This window comes from Theropithecus gelada, chromosome 4 (assembly GCF_003255815.1).
Source record: "Theropithecus gelada isolate Dixy chromosome 4, Tgel_1.0, whole genome shotgun sequence".
NCBI classification, from domain to species: domain Eukaryota; kingdom Metazoa; phylum Chordata; class Mammalia; order Primates; family Cercopithecidae; genus Theropithecus; species Theropithecus gelada.
In genome coordinates this window covers 136,964,898-136,992,542 of record NC_037671.1, presented here as the reverse complement: position 1 = coordinate 136,992,542, position 27,645 = coordinate 136,964,898, and the positions used below count along the sequence as shown (strand labels likewise).

The 27,645-nt window shown below is 42.7% G+C and overlaps 1 protein-coding gene and 4 pseudogenes across 7 annotated transcripts; all 5 read left to right on the top strand.

Annotated features, from left to right (window-relative positions):
• The first annotated feature begins 8,285 nt into the window (after positions 1-8,285).
• Positions 8,286-10,272, top strand: LOC112622047 (annotated as a pseudogene).
• Positions 10,273-11,049: 777 nt separating this feature from the next.
• LOC112622050 (transforming protein RhoA-like) lies at positions 11,050-12,592 on the top strand. 6 transcript variants are annotated; one of them, XM_025381306.1, is made up of 2 exons: positions 11,050-11,802; positions 12,300-12,578. In XM_025381306.1, the coding sequence occupies exons 1-2, from the start codon at positions 11,272-11,274 to the stop codon at positions 12,399-12,401; spliced, it is 633 nt and encodes a 210-aa protein (XP_025237091.1). In that variant the 5' UTR covers positions 11,050-11,271; the 3' UTR covers positions 12,402-12,578. The 6 variants fall into 6 exon arrangements, with proteins under 6 accessions (XP_025237091.1, XP_025237092.1, XP_025237096.1 ...); XM_025381311.1 differs by having other exon boundaries at positions 11,051-11,244; positions 11,368-12,592; XM_025381308.1 differs by having other exon boundaries at positions 11,069-11,400; positions 11,461-12,592.
• A 1,495-nt stretch (positions 12,593-14,087) lies between these two features.
• LOC112622052 lies at positions 14,088-14,824 on the top strand (annotated as a pseudogene). The gene has a single exon (XR_003118923.1). The product of XR_003118923.1 is annotated as a transcription factor BTF3 pseudogene (transcript).
• Positions 14,825-17,975: 3,151 nt separating this feature from the next.
• On the top strand, positions 17,976-19,264 carry LOC112622668 (annotated as a pseudogene).
• A 4,665-nt stretch (positions 19,265-23,929) lies between these two features.
• Positions 23,930-24,857, top strand: LOC112622048 (annotated as a pseudogene).
• Positions 24,858-27,645: the final 2,788 nt, after the last annotated feature.

Here is a 27,645-nt window from a genome sequence, read left to right as displayed (position 1 = left end):
CACATGGTGAGCTTCACACCATCCAGTTAGAATAATTCATATGCAGCACAAACCTGAACCAAGATGATTTTATCAGGTGCACTTCTCCAAATTCCTCCTGTCCTTGTATGCTCTCTGACCCTTCCAGTCCTTTCTCGAATCTCTTCTGCAGTGGACTGGGCTGAACCCTGCAAATTCCATTTCCCACTGCCTTGTAGTTGGGTTCAGGCAGTGGGAACACTGGCAGAATATTTGAGGGTGCAAAAAAGAAGAGGCCAGGGCATTTCTTCACCTACCTCTCTGTTTTGGAGGCATCCTTGGAAGTGGCTGGACATCCTCCAGGACTTCCAGATTCCTCTGGACAGCTTCTCCCTCTGTGCTCCCAGCCCCTCTGGACTCTGGCCATACTACTTCCTTCGTCCCCCTTTCCTCCGTTCTAAAGCTGGTAGGAAATTCCTGCTGTGGATAATAATGGGGCTGCCTCTTTTTTGCCTTCCTGACATTTTGGATCTTGCATCACTGCTGTAACTAGTTCCCCATATTGGATGTCTTCTATTGAACTACTTGGCATGAGCTGTTTTCTTGGACAAGCATTGACAAATATTCTCTCTTAATCCCATCCCTCCTCAACCACTGTGTGGTGACACTCAGATGAATGCTAAATACACACACCTCATTTCAAGATATGCCATATTTATTGATTAATCTTTAACCTATTGTATTAAAGACAGTGAGAAATACATTAAGTGTCTATTACCAATCTCAAGTTTTCAAAAGAAAAGTGATAGCCATCAAGAGTAAAAGGGAACATCAAAGTAAGTTTCTCAATCATTGGGAAAAATGGGCAGAACACTGCACTCCCCACAGTTCAAGAATGGATATGTTCATGGAATCAGTGTATTCTTCCATATTAGAGCACAAATCCTTGGAAAATAGGCCACAAAACCAGGTAAATTTTGATTGGAAAAAGAATTGGATTTCTTTCACTACTTAATTCTAGGTGCTGGATATACAGCTACGCATGAAACAAACAAAATCCCTGATCTCCTGGAGTTTAGTCTCAAGGAAGAGACACTAAAAAAGTAAACAGATCAACAATATTATTTCAACAAATTGCAAGTGCCATAAAGAAAGATGAAGTAGGAAAAGGAGAAGCATAGTGGCTGGGAAAGGATGTTTATTGGTGGTGTCATGGAAGGCTCCTGAGAGGTGAGAAGATAGCAGAGTCTGACTGATGAGGGAAAGTCAGGCCAAGAAGAGCATCCCCAGCAGAGGAAGGAGCAGGAATGGAAGCCCTGCTGCAAGAATGCAGAGTGCGGCTGGGGAGTTCTGCCCTGGCTCCAGCACGTGCCCTGAAGAGCCTGCATTTTGTAGCGCATTCGGATTTATATACCAGTGCAATTGTATTTCAGTCATTGTTGGCCCACCTCTCAATTTTTCCAAAACACACACAGACTCCTCAAAAATAACTATCACTGAACTTTTCTCAATAAATTCATTTATAAATGGTTGCAAACCTCCACATTATTGGCCTCGGGTCAGCTGGTGTTCCTTTCAGTGATAATCCCTAGAGCAGTTGCTTCCCAGTCACCTGAGGTTGGGGTTCTTGTTTAAAATGCCACTTTCTCATCCCCCTCTCAGAACTTCTGAATCCGAACCCCTGGGCTTGAGGCCTAGACATCTGTGACAGTCTTTCCACGTAACATTTATGCACACTAAGTCTGAGAGTCACTGGGCTGTATACCTCCATGCCTCTATGCCACAAAATTTAGCATTACGTGGTTAGTGAAGCTGCAGCTTGCCAACAAGTATATACAATTTCACAGTGTAAATTGACCCCCTCCACCAAAAAAGAGTCCCATTAAATGAAAAGCAATCAGTCAGTATGGAAATGCCCAAACAAAACTAAAATGCATAATTTAATTTGTGATTCTGATTTCAAAGGGCCAGTTTATTTAATTCCATTTGGAACGTTGTCAACATTACTAGGTATCCCCCTGTGTGTGTTTCTCCCTCTCACCCTGGAGAAGATTGAGCCAACTTTTACTGTGGTCTAGCAAGATTTTAACTTCTGTGTCTCTGGGGCAACTAGTGAGCTTCTACCTATCTTTGATTAAAAAGAATCTCTGGCTATCTCGATTTCTCAGTATACTCCCTCTTTAGTGCCCTTTCCCAGTGCATTCCTGGCAAAGTCACAGAAAATCACTTTCAGACTAACGTTTCTTTAAAAGTTATTACCTCTAATTTATATAAAGCACTTGTCTAAAAGTACTATATAATTATATGTTTAACCTTATAGCATAGAGTTCTGTTTGCTTTAAGAGAAAACCAAATAAATTACAAAGTGTATATAGTCAAAAACTTTTCTAATAAATCAAATTCACATAGATACTTGTTTGGAGGTTTGGAGCAAGTAACCATTATTTCAAAAATAACAAATTGCTTGCTAACCATTATTTCAAAAATAACAAATTGCTTGCAAACCCATCAGAAAGGTCACACAAGAACAAAGTAAAAAGGCCTTTACTAGTTTCAAAATATAAATAAACATACATTGCAAATCAAACAATTCAAATTATGTATATGGGGTTTATTATTTCTAACAATTGGTACTATTTTTGTTACCTTTGGAGCACACTTTTAACCTATTTCATATATATTACATCTGTCTGAATTTTAAAAAATTGATAGTTGCACATTGTCAAAAGAAACATTACTTCAAAAAATTAAAAAGTAGAAAAGAATAATCTCTGTTAGTAATGGCTTTTAGGATATTAGGTAGCCCTACTGCCACTTTTAGCCATCACACTTTCTATCTCATTCCATGGAAATGTTGCCATTCCACAGTCTTCCAGAAGTTAATTGACTGGGGTTGGTGAGGACAAAATCATAGGATTTCAAGAGCAAAATTTCTTGCTGTTTTTCACAACTTGGTCAATTCTCTGTATACCAAGTGACTTTAGTCTAATGAAAATTAAAATAATTTTTCTAATTTCACAATCACAGGTTGGGTTTTTTTTTTTTACATTTTTATATTTCCATGTCATGACACCCAGATGCTCCGATTTTCTTTTCTGTGAGAGTGTCTCTCCAAATTCCCTGTCAAACTTTGCCCTATTCTTCCTACACTCTGCAAAGGGCAGTAGAGTGAAGCAGCAAGGACTCTAACACATTCTACATACACACTCCCCTCTTCCAACCATTGTTGTCTTCTGGTCCTGTGGTTAGTCCTTCATACTCCTCGTGTTACCACAAAGACGGCAACCAATAAGCTACAGATTAAAGGGTGCCAAGGATGTGTAACGTTGCTCCCCATTAACTAACCCAATTGCAACCTGTGTTGCACAGCGGTCTATGCTAGTCCTTAAAATGTTCACTAGAGGGTGCACTATTTCTTTCCAAATTATTGAAGGTGACTCCTAAATTAAACAGTAATATTAAACGCAATCTATTCAAATGTTCCACTATATTAAGTTGTCAACATTAGATTTCAAGAAAAATAATAGCCAGAAAAGTCATATTTAGTGGGTCTACTGGACAAAAATGGAAGTAGCAGCAACTATCTACCGTTAGTCCAGTGTCAGGATAATTTCTTCATCTGGAATTCTCAACCTTAGGATGAATGTGACTGGCACCATATGCACTATGGTTTGTCTGTGCTTTCTGTGCGCGCACACACACACATACATATACACACATGCACACACACACTCCCTACTACAGCCAAGGTTCTTGGAGAAAAGATGGAGGGGAAGAGATGCACCTCAGGATAGTAGCCAGACAGAATAACTATGACATGCTGTGCAAAAACCAAAGAAGCTTGGCCCTTTTTATAGTAGCGCTCGTCTCTCTGCTGCTATATCAGAGGAGGGTAGTTCTTTCCATGAGCTTATTAACTCAAAGGCAGGCTTCCTTGTCAATGAAGAATCAGTAGGGGAAGCTATTAACTGTCAGCTTATGGCCAACGCAAAAGTGGAGGTTTTAACGTCAGATCAGAGTCACCTGTTACCCCATGCAAACTTTCATAAGGAGAGCGGGAAAGGGCAAATCCAAAGCTGGACATCTGAGATCATTGATAGTCATTATTAAGTAAATGAACAAAAACTTTTTCCCAATAGCAACTTTAGTATAATCCTCACAATATCACTCATTCCGTATATTTTCTTCAACTGAAAATGCATACTTGTGTTTAATACAATTGTCTTTCCATAGCCTCTCAGCACACTCCAAGACACCTGTTTTTTTGTTGTTGTTGCTAGAGTGTGTGCATGTGTGTGTGTGTGTGTGTGTGTATGAAACCAAGGCTCCTGTTTAAACTCAACCTGTTTCACATTGTGGTAATAGTTGACTTTCATTTGTCACCACTTGTTCATTTTTATAAGGCTGACCTCTTTTCACCTCTTAACACTACCCCAGAAATTTCTGAAAGTATCATCAGCACTCCCATTCAGCTAAGATGTTCCAGAACTATCTTGTTCTTCCTGCCCAAGTTAAGCAGTTGCTCCCCTCAAGGGAGAGCTGGTTCATTTTGGGGAATGATAGTACATAGCCCTGAAATCCGGGTGCTTGTCTGCATTTTATATCATTCTACACCACTACTGGCAATAAACTGCCTCATATTAGAAACCATGTGTTTTTAGTAACATAAGAGTAGACTTTCAAATTCAGTCCTTCAGCTGTCGATGTGGAGTAACTGGTGCTCACCAGGATTGGGTCATGATGGTGAGTGTTTATTGCAAAGCATGTTGACCTCCAGTGCACATTGATGCCACTGCTCTCCTGGGTGACAGCAAAGTGGGCTGAAATTCAGAAAATGGTTCCCCTAATATGGCACAAGTCCATAACGTGACCACAGCTACACATAGCCAAATGCAGGCTTATTTTTTGTTGGTTTTTTTACATTATCAAGTACAGCATTAAAAAGAAATTATTAACACACTCTGGCAAAATGGGCCTTGGCTGTTAGTCTCTGTTAACAAAGAAGCTATTCAATAAGGTGAAGTCTATTAGATTCACTGTTCTTGCTAATACTGCCCTATGGAATGTAATACATATTCTCTACAGATGACCAATGTATGGAAGGGTCCTGTGTTTGCTTTGACTTTCCTTTGTCCTAAGTAAGAACTTTTATTGAAGTTCTCTTAATTTTTTTCCACCTGTTATACATCAGTGATGAATGTAGTAACTAACCTTATTTCACCTATGGTTTACAGACAAGCCTTTTTCTTTCAAAAAGAAAATACCTTTTTTAAAGCTGTTTTGAAATTATTTCTCTTACTTCATCCCAAAGAGTCTGTTTTTGAAGGTGGTCTCAAGTTATTTAGCTATTCTAAAATAGAACATTCTTAGCATTTTAACCAAGCAAGGTCATGACTGGAAAAGCTGCTACTTTCTGACAAGGGTCAATAGGAGTCAGAATTAATTGGCACATTTTCAGTGGGGTAAATTGAAAACTTTAATCAGGGACTAAAAGTTCGATCATTTCCAATAGTAGAACGGTCAAGGGGGAAAAGAGGTGTGCTCTTCATAGGCCTCTTAACTGAATTATTCATGATGGGAGAAGATATTACACTCTTATAAAAGTTTCCCTGTGGACTTCATTTAGAATTATTTCCTTTAATCTATTTGGATATTCAGGGGGAGTCCTGCCTAGGGTGAATACTGACTTCAGTGCCTATAAAATTTCTGAATGACTCTGTTTTTGGGATTCTCAGCCCAGGCAACTTAATAACATAGCAACAGCTTTTAGGATAAACGAATTCACCCAATTAGGCTTATGAAACTGGTCCATGCCCATGAGGTCACCTACTCTTGAGACCCCCCCGCCCAAACAAAGTTTTCACACCTCTGTAGAGCAGAGGCCTTAATACAAATGTTTACAGAAACCAGAGACCAATAAACATGGCTTCCATTGACTGGTGATAGACAACGGGGAGGGGAGCTGCAAAGCATTGCTCCACATCTGTCTCACCTCCTGGTTTCCACTGTACCAGACCTTAGGTGGTCAAATCTTCCTATTTCTCAAGAGAAGCTGGTGGATTTATAAGTTCACTTATTGTAGGCATGTCAGATGGGTAGAATGGGATTAAGCATGCCATCAGTTTATGACACATTATCTGTTTCTTATTTTATTTTATTTTTATCTCCATCCTGTACAATCCAATTTCTCTTCCCTGCTGACCTAAAGTATTTCATATTTGTACCTTCAACTCACCTTCCATATGCTTATTTATATGTGTGTGAATGTCTTTAAAATATGAACATTACTATTTGTGTACATGTAATTTACATAAATAGTGCTAGACTACAAAAATTATGTTATCGAGATCTGTCCATGTGGCTAAATATCTACTTTGTTCATTTCTTGCGACTGCTGTATTATCTAAATTTAGCCTAATTATCCCCTGGTTCTTTGCTAGCACAAATAATTCTGCGATAACATTCTTATAAATATCTCTGGTGCACACTTGTAAGAATTTCTGTAGTGTTTAGGGTCTACAGAGTAATGAATCAATTCCACTAAGTACTGCTTAATTGCTTTCCAAGGTGACCATACCAGTCCATATCTCCCAGCAGTACCCAGGTTTCCTCTCTCCACACAGTCCCACCAGCATTTGATATGCAATGTTCTAATTTTTTGCACTTCAGTAATCAGTATCTCAGAGTTTTAACCTGTATTTTGTTGATTAAAATGAAGTTTAACAATTCATCTTTGCATGTCATTTTTTAGCCATTAGGGTATGTCTTAAATCATAATCCTTGACTTTTTATTTTTTTTCTTATTTATAAAACTTTATTTTATTATGGTAAATATTAATTCTTTGTTGGTGATAAATACACTATAGATCTTCTCTCAAACTGTCACTTATCGTAAGTTTTGTTTTCGTTTTCTCCAAGTGAAACCCCATTCCTAAATTTTGTTTGTGGTGTTTTCGATTCTCCTTTATTAAGCACTGACTGGAAAGCTAAAATGCCACCTTTCCAGACTCTAGAAAGTGAAGGTAGCCAGGTAACAGCTCATTTTGATGTAATGAAATATATTAATTTTTCTCTTTATTGTTTATACTTGAAGGATTTATTATTTATTTATGGTCCAAGGTCACTCTATCTGATGGATTTATTTTAGAATCCTTGTACATGCCCAATCACAAAGAAAAGTTTCTGTATTTTCTTCTACTAGCTTTACAGTTTTAGCTTTCAATTTTAATTTTTTAAATCTACCTACTTATCTAACTTAATTTTTCCTCCTATTCCATGCTTTATATTCTGTCCAAGTCTCCCAACACAATTTCTTAAGTAACTCATTCATTTTCCAAAGATCAAATACTAAGTGTATTTTTGTGTATTTTTTTATTTCTATTCCTTTGAATAACAACTTAAACTCAGATAAATTTTTGCCCCCTTACTACTCCTCATTTTCTAAATTAGCTTAGCTATTTATACACATTCATTCACCTATGATCATCTGGAAATCAGCTAGTGAAGATGCAAACGCAAAAAAAAAAAAAAAAAAAGTTTACTGGGATTTTAATTCAACTGCCTTAAATATTTAAAATATTAAATTATCCCATCCGTGAACATGATTTATGTCCAATATTTTATGTCTCTTTTATATACCTTACTTATATAAGTATGATGCACTTAAAGGTAATTCCTAGATAAGTTACAGATTTTGTAACTGGACATTGGGATTAATACTCAAAAGCATTTGAAATCACTTTTTCGCCTCCTTCCACAATGGAGGCCAGTTTCGGCCAAAGACACCGAAGGTCCCTGTAAAGGGGCTTTTCTTCCTCACCTCACATCCTCAAAAGCAAAGCTCGATGAGAAGGAACCCACTGAAATCCACCGGACATTGAAGTCTTCTTATCAGTAATCTTTATAACTGATGCACTCAGCAAAATCCGGACACGGAGATCTCTTCAGCCCAGTTTCTTCAGCCAAACACTCTCAAGGGAAAGAAGTGAAGGGGAAAATGTATAGAAATTTCAGCCAACAGCAATGTTTGTATCTTATTTGGATTTCAATTCAAACGTACACATTGGATAAACAATGTGTAAGGCAATTTAGGAAATGTGAACACTTGGATGTTTGGTATTATTAAGAAACTATATTTTTAGATGTGATAATGATACTTTGGTTATTTTTAAAGGATTTGGTTCTCTAAGAGATACATGCGGTAAATATGTATAGATGAAATGATGCGGGAACCCCTCAGAAGGCGGCGGGGAAGACGGTGAAGGCTGCAGCCCGCCGACCCATCCGGGCTCTAATCCGCTGTCTCCGGGTCCCCAGGCGCCCAGACTATGGACCTCTGCCCCGCGGTGTAGGACGCCGCCCGCGATGGTAAGCTGCAGCTGCTCCAGAAGCTGTTCACCGGCCGGAGTCCGGAAGAGCTGGACAAGCTGACAGGCCACGTGGCCAGCGCGGGGGGCGCCGCTGCTCATCCACCTGCTCTACTTGTTGGAGAAAGTGGAGCGCACCCCCAGCACGCTTCGGCCACCTGGACGCGGTAGGACACCGGGTGAACCGGTGCAGCGCCAGGGTGGAGGCTGGTGGCTAGGGGCACTTAGCCGCCTCTAAGTGCCGCCTCTGCCGCCGGCCATCTGGCCGTGGTGCGGAGCCTGCTGCGCCACAGGGCCCCGGCGAACCGCACCAAGCGCACCAACTCCAAGCCCCTGAGCGCCGCCTGCTTCCATGGCCACTGGCGAGAACCAGACTCACCCGGAGGTGACCAACCGTCCCTGTCACATGTGCCTCATGGTCTCTTGCTACAGGGGCCACCGAGAGATCGCCCGCTACCTGCTGGAGCAGTGCGCCCAAGTGAACCGGCACAGAGCCAGTGGCAACACTACCCTACAAGACTGAGCCGCGTCCAGCAGCCTGGAGAGCCTGCAGCTGCTGCTGGGGTGCCAGACCCGCATGGGATGGGATGGCCTCCGCAGGACCCCGCTGCTGGCGCCAGCGTGACGGGCCACACTAACCTAGTGGAGTGCCTCATCCAGGAGCAGCCCAGCCAGGAGCAGGACGCGGGGAGAGAGGCCCAACCAGGGCTACCCCAAGAAGACCCTCCACCAACCCGGGGTGCGTGCGGCCTCAGGGACTCCATGCTGCAGCTCCTCCGCGGAGGAACCACTGAACGGGGAATCTTACGAAAGTTGCTGTCCCACTAGCCCGGAAGCTGTCGTGGAAACCTTGGGATTTCTGGGAGCCACGTATTTGGAAAAGAAGCAAGATCTGCTTGGGATCCTTAAACACTGGAGACGAGCCATGGAGTCACCTGCCCAAACCAGAACCCCAGAAGCTGGTCTTGGCCTATAGCTATTCCAGGGAGGTCCACACCACCGAGGAGTTGGAAGCACTGGTAAGCCACAGGGATGAGATGCGCATACAGGCCCTGTTCATCTGTTAGCGAATCCTCGGAGCCTCTCACCCCTACACTTCTCGTTACATCCGTTGCTAGGGCAAGGTGTGGACGAACTGAGGCAATTTCCAACGCTGCATCCGCTTGCAGAAGTGGGACCTGGACGTGCAGCAGGTCAGCCAGCCTCTGAGCCCCATGACCGCCAGCAGCTTGCTCTCCTTCGTGGAACTCTACTTACGTGCTGCAGGACCGGGTGGCCAAAGGCAGCTTGGGCATACAAATCGGCTTTACAGACCTCGTTGGGGTTCTCACGGAAGGGGTCTGGCAAATGGAATGTTTCCCGGACACAAGGAGCTGCAGCTGCCCAAGGAGCCTGAAGACGCGGCCCAGTTCACCAAGGCGCTGGACATCATCCTCCACCTGCTCTATCTGTTGGAGAAAGTGGAGTGCACCCCTAGCCAGGAGCACCTGAAGCACCAGACCATCTACCACCTGCTCAAGTGTGCGCCCAGAGGCAAGAACGGCTTCACCCCTCTGCACATGCCTGTGGTCAAGGACACCACAAATGTGTACCACAAATGGAGGCAGATTCACCGCCCTGCACGCGGTCAAAGTGCTGCTCAACTGCGGGCCAACTCAGAGAGCAGGTCCTTTTACAACAACACCCCGCTGCACATGGCAGCCCAGAACAACTGCCTGGCAATCATGAACCCCCTGATCCAAGCAGGGGCCCACACAGATGCCACCACAACGCCTTCAGGAAGATGGCCTATGAGCTGCTGGAGGACAAGCTGCTGGCCAGGGGCACCACGCAGCCCTTCAACTACATGACCCGGCAAAGCCTTGCAGCCCGGGCCCTGGACAAGAGCAAGATCCCCTATAAGGGCTTCATCCCGGAAGAGCTAGAGGCTTTCATCCAACTGCACTGACCTGCCCCGAGTGTTTGCACCCTCCCCTCTTCCCTCTCCTGCTGAAGGGAGAAATGAAGGCATGTGGTAGATGCCCGTTCTTGCCTCCTTCAGGCACGAATCAGGAGAAGGGCTCTTCTGCCTCCCTCCCCCTTTACCTGCAGACAGAGGGGAAGAGGAGGTAGTGAGCCTTTGGTGCTAGAAGCCTTCGGGTCATGTGCTAGGAGAACTATCTTTCTCTAGGAGCCCACTCATTCATCCTGAGTTGGGAAAAGAAGCAAGAACTTCACATCCTTTCTTTCCGGGTTTTGGAGGCTTTTGCCTTGTTACCTAGAGGAGAAGGGACTGAAGCCATTGCCTTCCTTCCTGATAGAAACACAGGAAGAAGTTGAGAATTGGTTTGCCTTCCCTTGCCCTTGATGTGGCTGGATAACTCCAGCTAACGAATACAGCGTTAGGACTAGGGGCTCCCAAGGTTCGAGTTTGAAGGTCAAGGAGGAAGACCACCTCTCATTTCTTCCAGCTTGATCACGCCCTGCTCCTGAGCTGGGGTAGTCATGAGCAGGCAGGCAGGGCTTTGCCCAGGGTGGCCTGCCACTTGCATAGCTTTTGGTTGGTGTGCTGTTCTGTTTATTTAATAAATGGGCTGGTTGGAAGCATTGCACAAAAGTTCTGAAATTTTACTTCCTTTTTTGTTTTGTTGGTGGATTTTTGTTTATATATATATATATATATATATTTCAAGTTGAAGAAATGCCTTTTTGTTTGTTTGTTTAAAGAAAGTTGTGGGGTCGGCTCGAGCCCGCTGGGCACTCGGGGGCGCGCACGTCGTTCTCCGCCCTCCCGCCGCCGCCCGCCCTCGCTCTCTCGCGCTCCCCTCCCGCCGCCCGTGGTCCTCCGTCGGTTCTCTCGTTAGTCCGCGGTCTGGTTTTCAGCTACCCGTCTTCGTCTCCGAGCTTGCGACTCGCGGACCGGCGTCCCCGGCGCGAAGAGGCTGGACTCGGATTAGTTGCCTGAGCAATGGCTGCCATCCGGAAGAAACTAGTGATTGTTGGTGATGGAGCCTGTGGAAAGACATGCTTGCTCATAGTCTTCAGCAAGGACCAGTTCCCAGAGGTGTATGTGCCCACAGTGTTTGAGAACTATGTGGCAGATATCGAGGTGGATGGAAAACAGGTAGAGTTGGCTTTGTGGGACACAGCTGGGCAGGAAGATTATGATCGCCTGAGGCCCCTCTCCTACCCAGATACCGATGTTATACTGATGTGTTTTTCCATCGACAGCCCTGATAGTTTAGAAAACATCCCAGAAAAGTGGACCCCGGAAGTCAAGCATTTCTGTCCCAACGTGCCCATCATCCTGGTTGGGAATAAGAAGGATCTTCGGAATGATGAGCACACAAGGCGGGAGCTAGCCAAGATGAAGCAGGAGCCGGTGAAACCTGAAGAAGGCAGAGATATGGCAAACAGGATTGGTGCTTTTGGGTACATGGAGTGTTCAGCAAAGACCAAAGATGGAGTGAGAGAGGTTTTTGAAATGGCTACGAGAGCTGCTCTGCAAGCTAGACGTGGGAAGAAAAAATCTGGGTTCCTTGTCTTGTGAAACCTTGCTGCAAGCACAGCCCTTATGCGGTTAATTTTGAAGTGCTGTTTATTAATCTTAGTGTATGATTACTGGCCTTTTTCATTTATCTATAATTTACCTAAGATTACAAATCAGAAGTCATCTTGCTACCAGTATTTAGAAGCCAACTATGATTATTAATGATGTCCAACCCATCTGGCCCACCAGGGTCCTTTTGACACTGCTCTAACAGCCCTCCTCTGCACTCCCACCTGACACACCAGGCGCTAATTCAAGGAATTTCTTAACTTCTTGCTTCTTTCTAGAAAGAGAAACAGTTGGTAACTTTTGTGAATTAGGCTGTAACTACTTTATAACTAACATGTCCTGCCTATTATCTGTCAGCTGCAAGGTACTCTGGTGATTCACCACTTCAGGGCTTTACTCATTAACAGATTTTGTTGGCATAGCTCTGGGGTGGGCAGTTTTTTGAAAATGGGCTCAACCAGAAAAGCCCAAGTTCATGCAGCTGTGGCAGAGTTACAGTTCTGTGGTTTCATGTTAGTTACCTTATAGTTACTGTGTAATTAGTGCCACTTAATGTATGTTACCAAAAATAAATATATCTACCCCAGACTAGATGTAGTATTTTTTGTATAATTGGATTTCCTAATACTGATATTTGTCATCCCCAAAGAAAGTGTATTGGTTTTTTAAAAAAGAAAGTGTATTTGGAAATAAAGTCAGATGGAAAATTCAAAAAAAAAAAAAAAAAAAAGAAAGTTGTTGGTCAGACTTCATAAGTGAATTTCAAGCAGTGAAGATTCTGTGGTGCCTGAGATGCTAAGGCACCACATAGAGTGAGCTCTATCGTGTGAAGAATTTGGTAAGCAAGATAAAGTCCATGGTGTTGGTCCCTAAAATGTGGGTGACCGTATGTTTTTATAAAACTCCACTCTACTGCCTTTTAGAGGTGATATGGTTTGGCTGTGTTCCCACCCAAATCTCATCTTGAATTGTAGCTTCCATAATCCCCACATGTCATGGAAGGGACCCAGTGGGAGGTAACTGAATCAAGGGACAGTTTTCCCACGCTGTTCTTGTGAAAGTAAGTCTCAGGAGATCTGATGGTTTTATAAAGGGCAGTTCCCCTGCACACGCTCTCTCACCTGCCACCATATAAGATGTGCCTTTGCTCCTCCTTTGCCTTCCACCATGATTGTGAGGCCTCCCCAGCCATGTGGAACTAAACCTCTTTTTCTTTATAAATTACCCAGTCAGTCTTTGATATGATTTTATTAACAGCATGAGAACAGACTAATACAACAGGCCTCCCCATTTTCTATCCTCATTAGAAAGAGAACTGTTTTTCCAAACAGGAAATAAGGCCAAGCACCAAAGCAGTGACATCAAAGCCTTTGCCATCTAATTCTTTTCCACCTAACAAGAACTAGCACAGTTGGTTTGGGCCTGGGTTGCCAAAGTCCGAGTTAAAACTACAGGCCGCTCAGCCTTGCAAACCTCCCACAGTCTCTCTTTTCCTTGTCGGCATAATTATAGGTAGCCCAAGCCACTTTTTTCAGCTTCTCTGAGGATGGGAATCCAGGTCTTCCTGAGAAAGGCCCTAGTATAGTATCAACTCCATAAATCCACTAAGATGGTGAGTGTCAAAATCAACTTGCCAGCTAATGTTTGTACGAAGTCTCAGCTCACCGTCATTCAGGGTAAAGTGCCAGTACTGCTAGAGAACCTGCCCCAGCAAGATTTTTCTCAAGAGCCAGACTCCATAAGCCCTGGCAGGCAGGAGCAGATTCTCAGCCTGTCTGAAGAGCAGTGAATTGCAGAAGGGAAGCCTTTCTGGTGCATCCTCCTTGTGGCAGCCACAGCCCGGCCCTCAGGAGGAGCAGTGACAGTGGGTGCCCAGAAACGTCTGTCCCCTTGAAGGAAACTAGGTCTCATTTGAATTTACGGTGTGTGCTAGGAAATTATGTATTTATTTATAAGAAAAAGTTTTAACTCAGCCAAGGTGGGAAATGCCATCCCTGTCCCTTCCAAAGCACAAAAGAATTAGGCAGTTTAAATCGTGAGTCTCAGTGCTGGTGTTCAAAACATTAAAAAGAAAATATTTGAGGAGGGAAACAAGAAATGATACAGTGACTGGGATTTGCTTCAAAATAACTTTGAGGGTGTGCGCCTAATCTCAGCTGGTCCACCCGAGACCCCCTGAGCACCAACCCTAGTCCCCTGCGCAGCCCCTTATTCGCTCCAAAGAGATGAAAGAAACCATCATGAACCAGGAAAACCTCGCCAAACTGCAGGCACAAGTGCCATGGTGGGAAACGAACTGCTCGCAGAAAGAAGAAGGTGGTTCATAGAACAGCCACAGGAGATGATAAAAAACTTCAGTTCTCGTTAAAGAAGTTAGGGGTAAACAATATCTCCGGTATTGAAGAGGTGAATATGTTTACAAACCAAGGAACAGTGATCCACTTTAACAACCCTAAAGTTCAGGCATCTCTGGCAGCGAACACTTTCACCATTACAGGCCATGCTGAGACGAAGCAGCTGACAGAAATGCTACCCAGCATCTTAAACCAGCTTGGTGCAGATAGTCTGACTAGTTTAAGGAGACTGGCCGAAGCTCTGCCCAAACAATTTGTGGATGAAAAAGCACCACTTGCTACTGGAGAGGATGATGATGATGAAGTTCCAGATCTTGTGGAGAATTTTGATGAGGCTTCCAAGAATGAGGCAAACTGAATTGAGTCAACTTCTGAAGACAAAACTTGAAGAAGTTACTGGGAGCTGCTATTTTATATTATGACTGCTTTTTAAGAAATTTTTGTTTATGGATCTGATAAAATCTAGATCTCTAATACTTTTAAGCCCAAGCCCCTTGGACACTGCAGCTCGTTTCAGTTTTTGCTTATACACAATTCATTCTTTGCAGCTGATTAAGCCGAAGAAGCCTGGGAATCAAGTTTGAAACAAAGGTTAATAAAGTTCTTTGCCTAGTATACAAAAAAATAATAATAATAATAACTTTGAGGCCACATGTTTATAATGATTGAGGTTGAGTTATAGATGCATTCGGTTGTTTATATGCTCTATTATGTGTATGTTTAAAACTTTACATAATTAAAATCTACCTAAAGGAGAAAGTATTGATTTTTTCTATTATTTGCTGAAAAGAGCCCAGATGCTTTTTCTAAATTTCAGAAATCCATATAAAACATACGGTTTTCCAGCTTCCCATTCTCAAAATTGTTATAAGTTCGGTCTGTTTGGTGTTTCTTTCTCACCATTCCAAGAGATGGTAACATGTTTTCTGGGCTTATGAACTTTAACCAGAAGGCTTTGCTCACACCTGAAGATATATTTAGATACAGTATCAAGAAGCAGACCGAGGTGGAAATTCTTTGAATGTCACCAATGTGCACCTTGAGTGGGGAATGGGGGGGAGGCTCCACGAGAAGGGGAGGCTTTGATTGCCAATAAGAAAATGAGGACTAGAAATAAGGAACCTCAAATTTTTCGGGGCAGTGCTGATGAAGACATGGCTAGCAGTCAGTTATTTATCATCACTACAGAGATCAGTCATTTTTTATTTTATTAATCCATAATATTTCACATATTTATGGGGTACATATGTCTGTTACATGCTTAGAATGTGTAATGATCAAGCCAGGGTATTTGGGGTATCCATCACTTGAGCGTTTATCAGTTGCCTGTATTGGTATCATTTCAGGTACTCTCTTCTAATTATGTTGAAATATATTTAATATGGCTGCCAAGTATAGTCACCCTCGTCTGCTATCAAACATTAGAACTTATTCTATCTAACTGTATATTTACACCGTAACCAACCTCTCTCCATCTCTCCTCCCCTCCACCAACCCTTCCCAGTCTCTCTTATCTATTACTCTATTCTCTATGTCCATCAGATTAAGTTTTTTAGTTCCCTCAAATGAGTAAGAACGTGCAGTCCTTGTCTTTCTGTGTCTGGCTTGTTTTCCTTAACATAACAACCTTCATTTGCATCAATGTTGCTGCAAATCACATTATTTCATTCTTTTTATGGTCAAACAATATTTCATTGTGTACACATACCACATTTTCATATTTTCTTTATCCATTCATTCATTGATGGACATTTAGGTTGATTTCATATTTTTACTGTTTTGATTAGGTCTACAGTAGACATGCAAGTGCAGCTATCCCTTTGATATACTGATTTCTCTTCCTTTGGGTAGATACCTAGTAATGATGTAGCTGGATCATATGGTAGTTCTATGTTTAGATTTTTGAGAAATCTTCATACTGTTTTTCATAATGGTTGTACTAATTTACATTTGTACCATCAGTGTGTAAGAGTTCTCTTTTCTCTGCATATTGCTTGCATGTTATTTTTTGTCTTTTTAATCATAGGCATTCTAACTGGGGTGAGACACTATCTCATTGTAATTTCAATTTGCATTTCCCTGATGGTTAGTGATGCTGAGTATTTTTTCATATACCTCTTGACCATTTGTATGCCTTTTTTTTTTTTTTTTTTTTTTTTTTTGAGACAGAGTCTCACTCTGTTACTCAGGCTGGATTACAGTGGCACCATTATGGCCCACTGCAGCCTCGACCTCCAAGGCTAACGTGATCCTCCTGCCTCAGTCTCCCAAGTAGCTGGGACTACAGGTGTTCACCACCATGCCCAGCTAATTTTTTTTCTTAATTTTTGGTAGAGACAGGGTCTCTCTATGTTGCCCAGGCTGGTCTTGAACTCCTGGGCTTAAGCAATCCTTCTGCTTCAGCTTCCCAAAGTGCTGGAATTACAAGCATAAACCACCATTCCTGGCCTTGTATGTCTTCTTTTGAGAAATGTCTATTCAAATCTTTTGCCTGTTTTTAATAGGATATCTGTCTTTTTAGAGATCAGTGTTTTTAAAATCAGATCCCTTGGTTTAACATCAGAGTGTTGTCCCCCAACTTCATTAATTACATTTATCACCACAAATCAATGTCACTTTATATAACATTTAAATACATCATTCCAGAAAACTTAAGAAAATAACTAGTTTGTGTTGAGGTTGTTATAAGAAGAGTCCTATTGATCCTTATGCAAAGCATTAATGTTTCTGCAAGGAGAGTATGGGGGCAAGGGAGGAAGTTAGAGGCTCTTCCTTTGTAGATTCAGTAAGAATAAATAGATGACTTTATTAGTTAAGCTGATTTTGACTGGAATGAAAGAAGCCTCTTATTGTGGACTGGCTTAAACAAGAAGTGGAGTTTAGAGGAAGGGACACTACAGTGTCTCAGGGCAGAGCCAAAGAACAAAGGAAGCCAGGACACTGTTGGGCCCCAGGCCTTTTAGAACCTGGGATATGAAATATCACAGTTAGTCTCCCACCACCACAGCCTCTCACAAAATGCTGACTTTTTTTTCTCCCTTGATATCAGCCTTCTCCACATGATGGAAATCATAGATGCTGTCTGTACCAAGATTTGCAACCTGCAAACTCACCCAGTGCTGGAGGAATGTTGGGTGTCTCGAAGGAATGAATCAGCAGTCTGTAACAATGTTGTACAGAAATGTTGTTACCTCTGAGAGAACTGTTTCCCCTCTAAGGTTTTCAGTGTATGAACTCATACGTTCTCTAAGTAATGATCGTTTGATCTCCTCTTTTCAATAGTTAGTTTTATTGCTAGCCTATAAATCAGTGTCATGCTAGTAAATGTCTAACAACTGATTCTCAAAAATTAAGAGAAAAGAGAAGGAAGAAAAAGAAAAAAGGCTTTAATTGTAATATTTGCCTGTTTGCCAGTATAAATACGTCCAACACCACCAATGTGAAGCTGCAACATGACGTCACTGAATGCAGAGATGGGGCCAAGTCAACAGTCCAGAGCCCATACAAACAGGATCCCACAGTGCTGCTTATAATTTGTTTAGCCTCTAGAGAGCAATGTTAAATAGCAGTGATAGTAGCAAGCAGCCTTTCCTTCATCCTGATGCTTTAGTACCCAGCTGCAAATAACTTGCTCCCTGTGTGCTCCATTTGATTACATGCTAGTGGGTTCCTGGAGCTCTGTATCTGGACTTAGAAAGAGGGAATATCGGTCGTCGGCAAAGCCTGAGTCCTGTCCCCTCATTCTCTTCCCCAGACAGCATGAACTTCACCACTCAGTCCGTCTTCTTCACCAACTACAGGTCCCTGGGCTCTGTCCAGGTGCCCAGCTACGTGCCCAGCTGGTCAGCATCGCGGCCAGTGTCTATGCAGGTGCCCGGGGTTCTGGTTCCCAGAACTCCATGTCCTGCTCCACCAGCTTCAGGGGCCTCTTGGGGTCCAGGGGCCTGGCTTAGGGGATGGTCTGGGGTCTGGCAGGAATGGGAAGCATCCAGAACAAAGAGACCATGCAAAGCCTGAACAACCACCTGGCCTCCTACCTGAATAGAATAAGCAGCCTGGAGACCAAGAACCGGAATCTGGAGAGCAAAATCCAGGAGCACCTGGAGAAGAAGGGACCGCAGGTCAGAGACTGGAGCCATTACTTCAAGACCATCGAGGACCTGAGGGCTCAGAACTTTGCATATACTGTGGACAATGCTCGCATCATTCTGCAGATAGACAATGCCTTTCTTGCTGCTGATGACTTCAGAGTCAAGTATGAGACAGAGCTGACCATGTGCCCGTCTGTGGAGAGCGACGTCCATGGGCTCCGCAAAGTCAATGATGACACCAATGTCACTTGGCTGCAGCTGGAGACAGAGATCAAGGCTATCAAGGAGGAGTTGCTCTTCATGAAGAAGAACCATGAATAGAAAGTAAAAGGCCTACAAGCCCAGATTGCCAGTTCTGGGTTGACTGTGGAGGTAGATGCCCCCAAATCTCAGGACCACTCCAAGATCATGGCAGACATCCAGGCCCAATATGACGAGCTGTCTCAGAAGAACCCAGAGGAGCTGGACAAGTACTGGTCTCAGCAGATTGAGAAGAGCACCACAGTGGTCACCACTCAGTCCACCGAGGTTGGAGCTGCTGAGATGATGCTCACATTGCTGAGACATACAGTCCAGTCCTTGGAGATCGACCTGGACTCCATGAGAAATCTGAAGGCCAGCTTGGATAACAACCTGAGGGAGGTGGAGGCCCACTATGCCTTGCAGATGGTGCAGCTCAACAGGATCCTGCTGCACCTGAGGTCAGAGCTGGCACAGACCTGGACAGAGGGACAGCACCAGGCCCAGGAGTATGATGCCCTGCTGGACATCAAGGTCAAGCTGGAGGCTGAGATCGCCACCTACCACAGCCTGCTGGAATATGGCAAGGACTTCAATCTTGGTGATGCCCTGCATAGCAGCACCTCCATGTAAACCATCCAAAAGACAAACACCCACTGGATAGTGGATGGCAAAGTGGTGTTTGAGACCAACGACACCAAAGTTCTGAGACTTTAAGCCAGCAGAAGCAGGGGACCCTTTAGGGAGCAGGAGGCCAATAAAAAGTCCAGAGGATAAAAAAAGAAAGAAAGAAGGAGTGTGTCATTGTCAATTACAGATGCTGACCAAGGACTGGGGAGGAGAAAATAAAACTGCTAAGCACAGCAGTGCCCCACATCTGCCCCATGGTGGAGACCATGCTCTCTGAGCGAACTGTTGAGATCCACAGTCTATTTTTACCTTTTCTAGGCTATAGACTACTTAGGGAGTGAGGAGACTTAATAATTAGGCAACTTATTTAAACTCCCTTTGCCTCAGTTTCCTAATAATTTAAACAGGGGTATTAGAATATATATCTCGTATGACTTTTATGAGGTTTAAATTAAATAAGTCGTGTTAGGCAACAAATCCAATGCCTCACACACAGTAAATGCTCAATAAATGTTTTCATAGCCATTTTAGTTATTTGTCTTTTTCTCTTAAATACTGTCAACCATAATATTGGTTTAATATGGTCTATATTACATTTTAAAAATGTCCTTCTTGTCCTTGTTTTCTAAGTTCTTTTTGAAAAATAAAGAATGTTTTGTCATTTGCCTTTTGGGGATTTATTACTCAGTTTTTCTTATAGATCTAAGAAGAAAGAACATTCAGTAACTCAATATAAGCCAATAAACTTCCACCTCATGTCTCTCCCTCACATGCCCTTTCTCCATGAGTCCTGGCCTTTTTCCAGCTGGGCTGACTCCCCCATCCAGCCATGCTCATCAACAGTTTTCTTCCTGGCTACTCCTCCCACTCTCTCAATTACAGCCCCCCGCACCAGCCCTCCACAGAAGCACCCTTTCAGCCAATACAAAATACCTTGATCGCAATAGTCTGCCTCAATTTATGGCTGAAAAAAAAAAAAAACAAAAATTTAAGCATAAGCTCCTAAAACATTGTGTTACACAAAGTGGGAAGGGGTGTTATTTAAAAACACAACTAACTGAAGTAGCTTTTTCCTGGCAAGAAAATAGAAAAAGAGACTTAATTCACTCTATGTAAAAAGTAAGAATCTGAGTTTTGGGGGAGGAAGTTGAGTTTGTCGAGTTGCCTGGGAGCAGCCCAGGAAGGAAAGGAAGCTGTCCAGAGGGACAGACAGGTGGCAGAGACAAAAGCAATGACTGCGGGCAGGGGTTCCATCTGGAATCATGGTTAGAATGGTTATGAGATTTTTTAGAAACCTGAGTATTTAACATCCAGAAATGAGTATTTAATATGCAATACATATCCCATCATCCTGAAAACATGACAAGACCTGCCAAGTTCACAGCATTATATGTTCAGAGTACTTTCTAGAGAGAAGAGAAGATATTCGGTGGGGTCTCACTGTTGCCTTCTCCTGCTGATCTAAACAAACGGATGCAAAAGAACTGACTGTATAGGGAGGTAACCAACAGTAACATCAAAAAAATGTCATTTTCCTCAATTCAGCATCTAGGAAATTCCCACATGATGGAGGTATATTAGTTAGAGTTCTCCAGAGACAGAACCAATAGGATATATTTATATATATATATAGGTAGATAGGTATATGAGAGAGGATTTATTAAGGGAATTGATTGGCTCATGCAATTACAGAGCCTGAGAAGTCCCATGATAGGCTGTCTGCAAGCTGGAGAACCAGGAGAGCCAGTAGCATGGCTGTCCAAGGCTGAAGGCCTCACAACTAGGAAAGTTCATGGTGTAACTCTCAGTCTGAGGCTGAAGGCCTGACAGCCCAGGGGACTGCTGGTGCCAGTTCCCAAGTTCAAAGGCCTAAGACCCTGGAGTTCTGATGTCCATGGACAGGAGAAAAGAGACATCCCAGTTCCAGAATATCCTTTTTGGAAAAACGAATTCACCTTTCCTCTGCCTTTTTGTCCTATCTAGGCACCCTGCTGATTGGATGGTGCCCACCCACAGTGAGGGTGGATCTTCCCCAGTCAGTTCCCGGATTCGCACACAAACATACTTTGACAGACACAACCAGAAATGGTGTTTAACAAGCTATCCGGTCAGTTAACATTTGAAAGTAACCATCATAGGAGGTAAGGGCTAGCAGAAGGTCTGGCCTGTGGACCAGAACTGGTGTCCTTAGAGGACCAGCCATTCTTCCAGTTTCCGTGAATGAATGCCCAGCAGATTCCCAGAGCCTATTCTCTCCTGCTTCTGCCTCTCAGCAATGGTAGCCGGAGGTGAAGGGGGAGCATCCAGGACAGAGAATACATGGGTGAATATCTTGGGATCATCAATTAGACATGAAATTTCAGAGGCTTTGGAACCAAAGCAGCTCTATCTTGCATAGGGGCTGGGTAAAATGAGGCTGAGACCTATGGGGTTGCATTCCAAGGAGGTTGGGCATTCTTAGTCACAGGGTAAGATAGGAGGTCAGCCCAAAATACAGTTCCCAAAGACCTTGCTGGTAAATCAGTTTGCTATAAGGAAGCCGGCCAAACCCCACTAAAATGAAAATGGTGATGAAAGTCACCGTTGGTCGTGCTCAATGCTCATTATATGCTAATTATAATATATTAGCATGCTAAAAGACACTCCCACCAGCACCATGACAGTTTACAAATGCCATGGCAAGGTCAGGGAGTCATCCTATATGGTCTAAAATGGGGGGAACCCTCAGTTCTGGGAATTGCCCACCCCTTTCCTGGAAAATTCACGAATAATCCATCTCTTGTTTAGCACATAATCAAGAAAATACCATCAAAATGGCCAACCAGGAGCTCTCAAGGCTGCTCTACCTATGGAGTAAACTTTTTTTTTTTTTTTTTTTTTTTTTTTTTTGAGACGGAGTCTCGCTCTGTCCCGCAGGCTGGAGTGCAGTGGCGCGATCTCGGCTCACTGCAAGCTCCGCCTCCCGGGTTCACGCCATTCTCCTGCCTCAGCCTCCGGAGTAGCTGGGACTACAGGCGCCCGCCACCACGCCCGGCTAACTTCTTTGTATTTTTAGTAGAGACAGGGTTTCACCGTGTTAGCCAGGATGTTGTCAATCTCCTGACCTCGTGATCCGCCTGCCTCGGCCTCCCAAAGTGCTGGAATCACAGGCGTGAGCCACCCTGCCCGGCCCCCATTCTTTATTCCTTTACTTTCTTAATAGACTTGCTTTCACTTTACTCTATGGACTTGCCTCAAATTCTTTTTTGCACGAGGTCCAAGAACTCTCTCTTAGAGTCTGGATGGAGATCCGTTTCCAGTAACAGAAAGATTTTTCCACAGTGGACACCCCTTAGGTCGTTAGCGAGGGCAAAGAGGGAGGTGGTGGTGACAGCATTGTGGGTCACATCACTTGGAACCTCTGGATTAGATCACACCTATTCAGATTTCCCTCTAGCAGGGTACAGTTCCATTTGATGAGAAATGATGCCTTCATGAGCCCTGAATTCATCCACATTAATCTCTTGGTTACTGCCTGACTCACTGAATAGGGAAAGCCTATCGCTTCCTGTTGTCTCATCTATCCCATGATGCATTTGAAGCAAAATTGTGCCAACGTGAGAAAATATGGGGATTCAAAAAATTATCCAGACAAATGTAATGAGTCACCTTGTTTTTGAAACTCTGCCTAGTTTGTGAAGGTCAGATGCTATTAGTTTATCGTTTCTGCCAGCATTATCAAAAAAAAGGAAGAAAAGAAGAATAAAGCTCAAATGGTTGCTCAGTGATTATGAGAAGCAAAAGTAGATCTGTTTAAATATATGTAGTAGTCATTTGCTGAGGTTTATTTACTTAATCTTCATCAATTTGTAACATTAAGGAGGTATAACCTGCAGACTGGGCACGGTGGCTCACGCCAGTAATCCCAGCACTTTGGGAGGCCCAGGCGGGCAGATCACTTGAGGTCAGGAGTTTGAGACCAGCCTGGCCAACATGGCAAACCCCTGTCTCTTCAAAAATACAAAAATTAACTGGGTGTGGTGGTGCGCACCTGTAATCCCATCTGATTGGGAGGCTGAGGCAAGAGAATTGCTTGAACTTGGGAGGTGGAGGTTGCAGTGAGCTGAGATCACACCACTGCACTCCAGCCTGGGCAACAGAGTGAGAAAGACTCTGTCTCAAAATAAACAAACAAAAAGTCATTTCTACTATACCCGATAACAATGCTTGAAAAACAAAATTATTTCTTTTTTGAAAGATAGAGGGTTTGAGGTCAATCTGATGTTACTGTTATTTTGGAGTAATTAGATCTTCTAGAAGTCCTTTGACGGCAGCTGTGATGTCATGCATTTTGGAGTGAGAGGTGTTAATGACTTTCTGGAAAGACTTAAGGGAAAATGTATGCTTATGAATCTGATTGAGAATTGTTTGCACAGAATTGACTAAGTTGATAAATATAACACAAAAAGTATTATCTGAGTCCTGAAAAAAGACTGTTTGAAGTCAATCTCCTCAAGCGAAAACAATGTGCAAAATAATGTATATGCAGTACTAAATGTATATATAGGTGAAATACATGCATATATATATACATATAGAATACCTTTGGAAGAATCCTCAAGCAATTGGTAACAGGAGTCGTTTTCGGGAAGAATGAATAAATGGGGAGTGTCAGGAAACAGTTTCATTATGTGGCATTTTAAATATTGGACCCCATGCATTTATTAGCTAGTTAAAAAAGTCTGAAGCCTTTCTGCGCTACCCACAGAGGGGTCCATACGGCGTTGTTCTGGATTCCCCTCGTAACTTAAAGGGAAACTTTCACAATGTCCGGAGCCCTTGATGTCCTGCAAATGAAGGAGGAGGATGTCCTTGCAGCAGGAACCCACTTAGGTGGCACCAATCTTGACTTCCAGATGGAACAGTACATCTGTAAAAGTAAAAGTGATGGCATCTACAACATAAATCTGAAGAGGACCTGGGAGAAGCTTCTGCTGACAGCTCATGCCACTGTTGCCATTGAAAACGCTGCAGATGTCAGTGTTATATCCTCCAGGAATACTGGCCAGAGGGCCGTGCTGAAGTTTGCTGCTGCTACTGGAGTCACTGCAATTGTTGGCCGCTTCATTCCTGGAACCTTCACTAACCAGATCCAGGCAGCTTTCTGGAAGCCATGGCTTCTTGTGGTTACTGACCCCAGGGCTGACCACCAGCCTCTCACGGAGGCATCTTATGTTAACCTACCTACCACTGCTCTGTAACGCAGATTCTCCTCTGCGCTATGTGGACATTGCCATCCCATGCAACAACAAGGGAGCTCACTCAGTGGGTTTGATGTGGTGGATGCCGGCTCAGGAAGTTCTGTGCATGCGTGGCACCATTTCCCGTGAACACCCGTGGGAGGTCATGCCTGATCTCTACTTCTACAGAGATCCTGAAGAGATTAAAAAAGAAGAGCTGGCTGCTGCTGAAGAGGCTCTGACCAAGGAGGAATTTCAGGGTGAATGGACTGCTCCAGCTGCTCAGTTCACTGCTACTCAGCCCGAGGTTGCAGACTGGTCTGAAGGCGTGCAGGTGCCCTCTGTGACTATTCAGCAGTTCCCTACTGAAAACTGGAGTGCTCAGCCTGCCATGGAAGACTGGTCTGAGCTTCCAGTCTCAGGCCATTGAATGGGTAAAAACAACCACTGAATGGTCTTAAGTTGCCCTTGCATGGGCTCTTAAACAATATCGAAATAAGGTTAATGGAAAATAAATACGAGTTTCTAAAAACAAAAAAAGTCTGAAGCACAAAAATCACAAAATATGCATATAGCACATGAATGATTATAAATATTTATGAAAAATAAAGTTTAAAGAGGGAGAACATTTTTATAGGAAAATAATAAAAATTTTATTTGAAATGTCATCTTAAACAATGAAAAACTAATTAAAATTAGTTTAACTTTAGCTACAACAAAGGTTAGCTGATCATTGCAACTGAGCACAACTTCTTCAACTGAACAAAGACTGAATCAAGTAATTTTTCTAACATAATTGGATAAAACCTCCTATCCTAATTTGTGGTTAACTTTAGTGGCAAAACCATAAACAGGATGCTTTTGGCATGAATGTTTCCATTTTTCCAAAGCCCTCTCTTAGTCTTTGATACTTAAATCATTCTCCTAGGAAGAAATATAGATTCATTTCACCTTGCTATTGATTTGGAAGGTTGTCCACAAACCTAAGAAATTGCTCCCTAATGCAATTTCTTAAAAAGGAATGTCTTCACTTGTTGAGGGAGAACATTTACAGCTAGATAATCTGCCCACACTAAGAGACCACAGGTTCAGTAAAGAGTGGATCTGGTCACTAATCCCAGAAATTACTCCCTCATTACTGAGGAAACTTATAAAGAAAATAGAAACAATCTTCAGGCAATGCTACTTCAGAACCAAGTGAGGAGGCCATAGAACTGGGATGTTGCTTAAGTAACATGTCTCAGAAAGTGACAAATACTTGATACCTGTTAATGTGAATTTTTCACATTTTCACCTGGATGCAAATCTGAAAGTTGAAATTTAAGATCATTTGTGCCCTTAAAGCAACATCTCGTCATTTTGCTTCCTACGAAAAGAGCAAGGCCTGCATGAGAGCCTTTGTCTCCAGTCAGTTTCCTTTTTTTTTTTTTTTTTTTTTAAAGTGTACTGTATTTCTGTCGTTATGTCTTTGGGGAATCACCACTTTGGCTTCCACAACGGTTGAACTAATTTACACCCCCACCAACAGTATATAAGCATTCCTTTTTCTCCACAACCTCACCAGCATCTGTTACTTTTTGATATTTTAATAATAGCCATTCTGACTGGTGTGAGATGGTATGTCATTGTGGTTTTGATTTGCATTTCTCTAATAATCATTGATGTTGAGCTTATTTTCATCTGCTTGTTGGCCACATGTATGTCTTCTCTAGAAAAACTTCTGTTAGTGTCCTTTGCCACTTTCTAATGGTTGTTTGGTTTTTTCTTGTACACTTAAGTTCCTTATAGATACTATATATTAGACCTTTGTCAGATGCATAGCTTGCAAAACTTTGCTCTCATTCTTTAGGTTGCCTGTTCACTCTGTTGATAGTTTCTTTTGCTGTGCAGAAGCTCTTTAGTGTAATTTGATCCCATTTGTCCATGCTTGCTTTTGTTGCAATTGCTTCTCATCATCTTTATCATGAGCTCTTTGTCCATGCCTATGTCCTGAATGGTATTGCCTAGATTGTCTTCCAAGGTTTTTATAGTTTGGGGTTTTACATTTAAATCTTTCGTCTATATTGTGTTGATTTTTGTATGTGATGTAAGGAATGGGTCTGGCTTCAATCTTCTGCATATGGCTAGCCAGTTATTCCAGTACAGTTTATTGAAAAAGGAATCCTTTCTCCATTGCTTGTTTTTGTCAGGTTTGTCAAAGATCGAATAGTTGTGGGTATGTGGTCTTGTTTCTGGGTTCTCTAATCTGTTTCATTGGTCTATATGTCTGTTTTTGTACCAGTACCATGCTGTTTTGGTAGTGACACAAACTATACTACTGTAGCCTTGTAGTGTAGTTTGAAGTCGGGTATTGTGATGTCTCCAGCTTTGTTCTTTTTGCTTAGCCTTGGCTAAAAAATAGCCTCGGCTATTCAGGTTCTTTTTTGGTTCCATATAAATTTCAAAATAGTTTTGTCTAGTTCTGTGAGGAGTCTCAGTGGTAGTTTAATGGGAATAGCATTGAATCTGTGAATTGCTTTGGACAGTACGGCCATTTTAACAATATTGATTCTTCCTTTTCATGAGCATGGAATGTTTTTCCATTTGTTTGTGTCATCTCTGATTTCTTTAAACAGTGGTTTGTAGTTCTCATGGAGATCTTTCACCTCCCTTAATTAGCTGTATTCCTAGGTATTTTATTCTTTTTGTGGCAATTGTGAATGGGAGTTCATTCCTGATTTGGCTGTCAGCTTGACTCTTGTTAGTATACAAGAATGCTAGTGATTTTTGTACATTTATTTTGTATCCTGAAACTTTGTCCAGTGTTAGGGAAGGGCAATGAGTCCCCTGAAATAAAGTTGTAGAGATCAAACGAGAATAAGAAGCGGAAAATGGCTATCTCCCTACTCCCAGTGAAGTTGGAAAGGGAAGGGAAACGACAATTCTGGGTCTCTCTAGAAAAGAAGTCAAAGGCAGATTCCAGAATATGCTCAGACCCCAGTCCTTTGGGGGCAGTTGTAATCTCAGAAGTGGCTGACTCAGTAAATCAGAAAAAATACAACCCTAAGAGACCTGAATAGTTTGAAAAGGAGTCATCATGAAAGTATAAGGATGAGATACTGGAAATCACAGTCTGGGACCATGTAGATGTGGTGGGAGAAGAGGGGCACCAACTTCAGACTTGATGTGAGAGACAGACCAAACAGCATAAACACGAACACATCCAGTGCTTTATAAATGTATTTGCAAGAAAATGTAAATTCTACAAAT

Bases quoted from the DNA above. Each gene is read 5' to 3' on its own strand.
- LOC112622050 (XM_025381306.1), top strand. From the start codon at position 11,272: ATGGCTGCCATCCGGAAGAAACTAGTGATTGTTGGTGATGGAGCCTGT. The intron at 11,803-12,299 runs GCTCTGCAAGCT...TGGGGTGGGCAG, and splicing joins TTGAAATGGCTACGAGAGCT to TTTTTTGAAAATGGGCTCAA.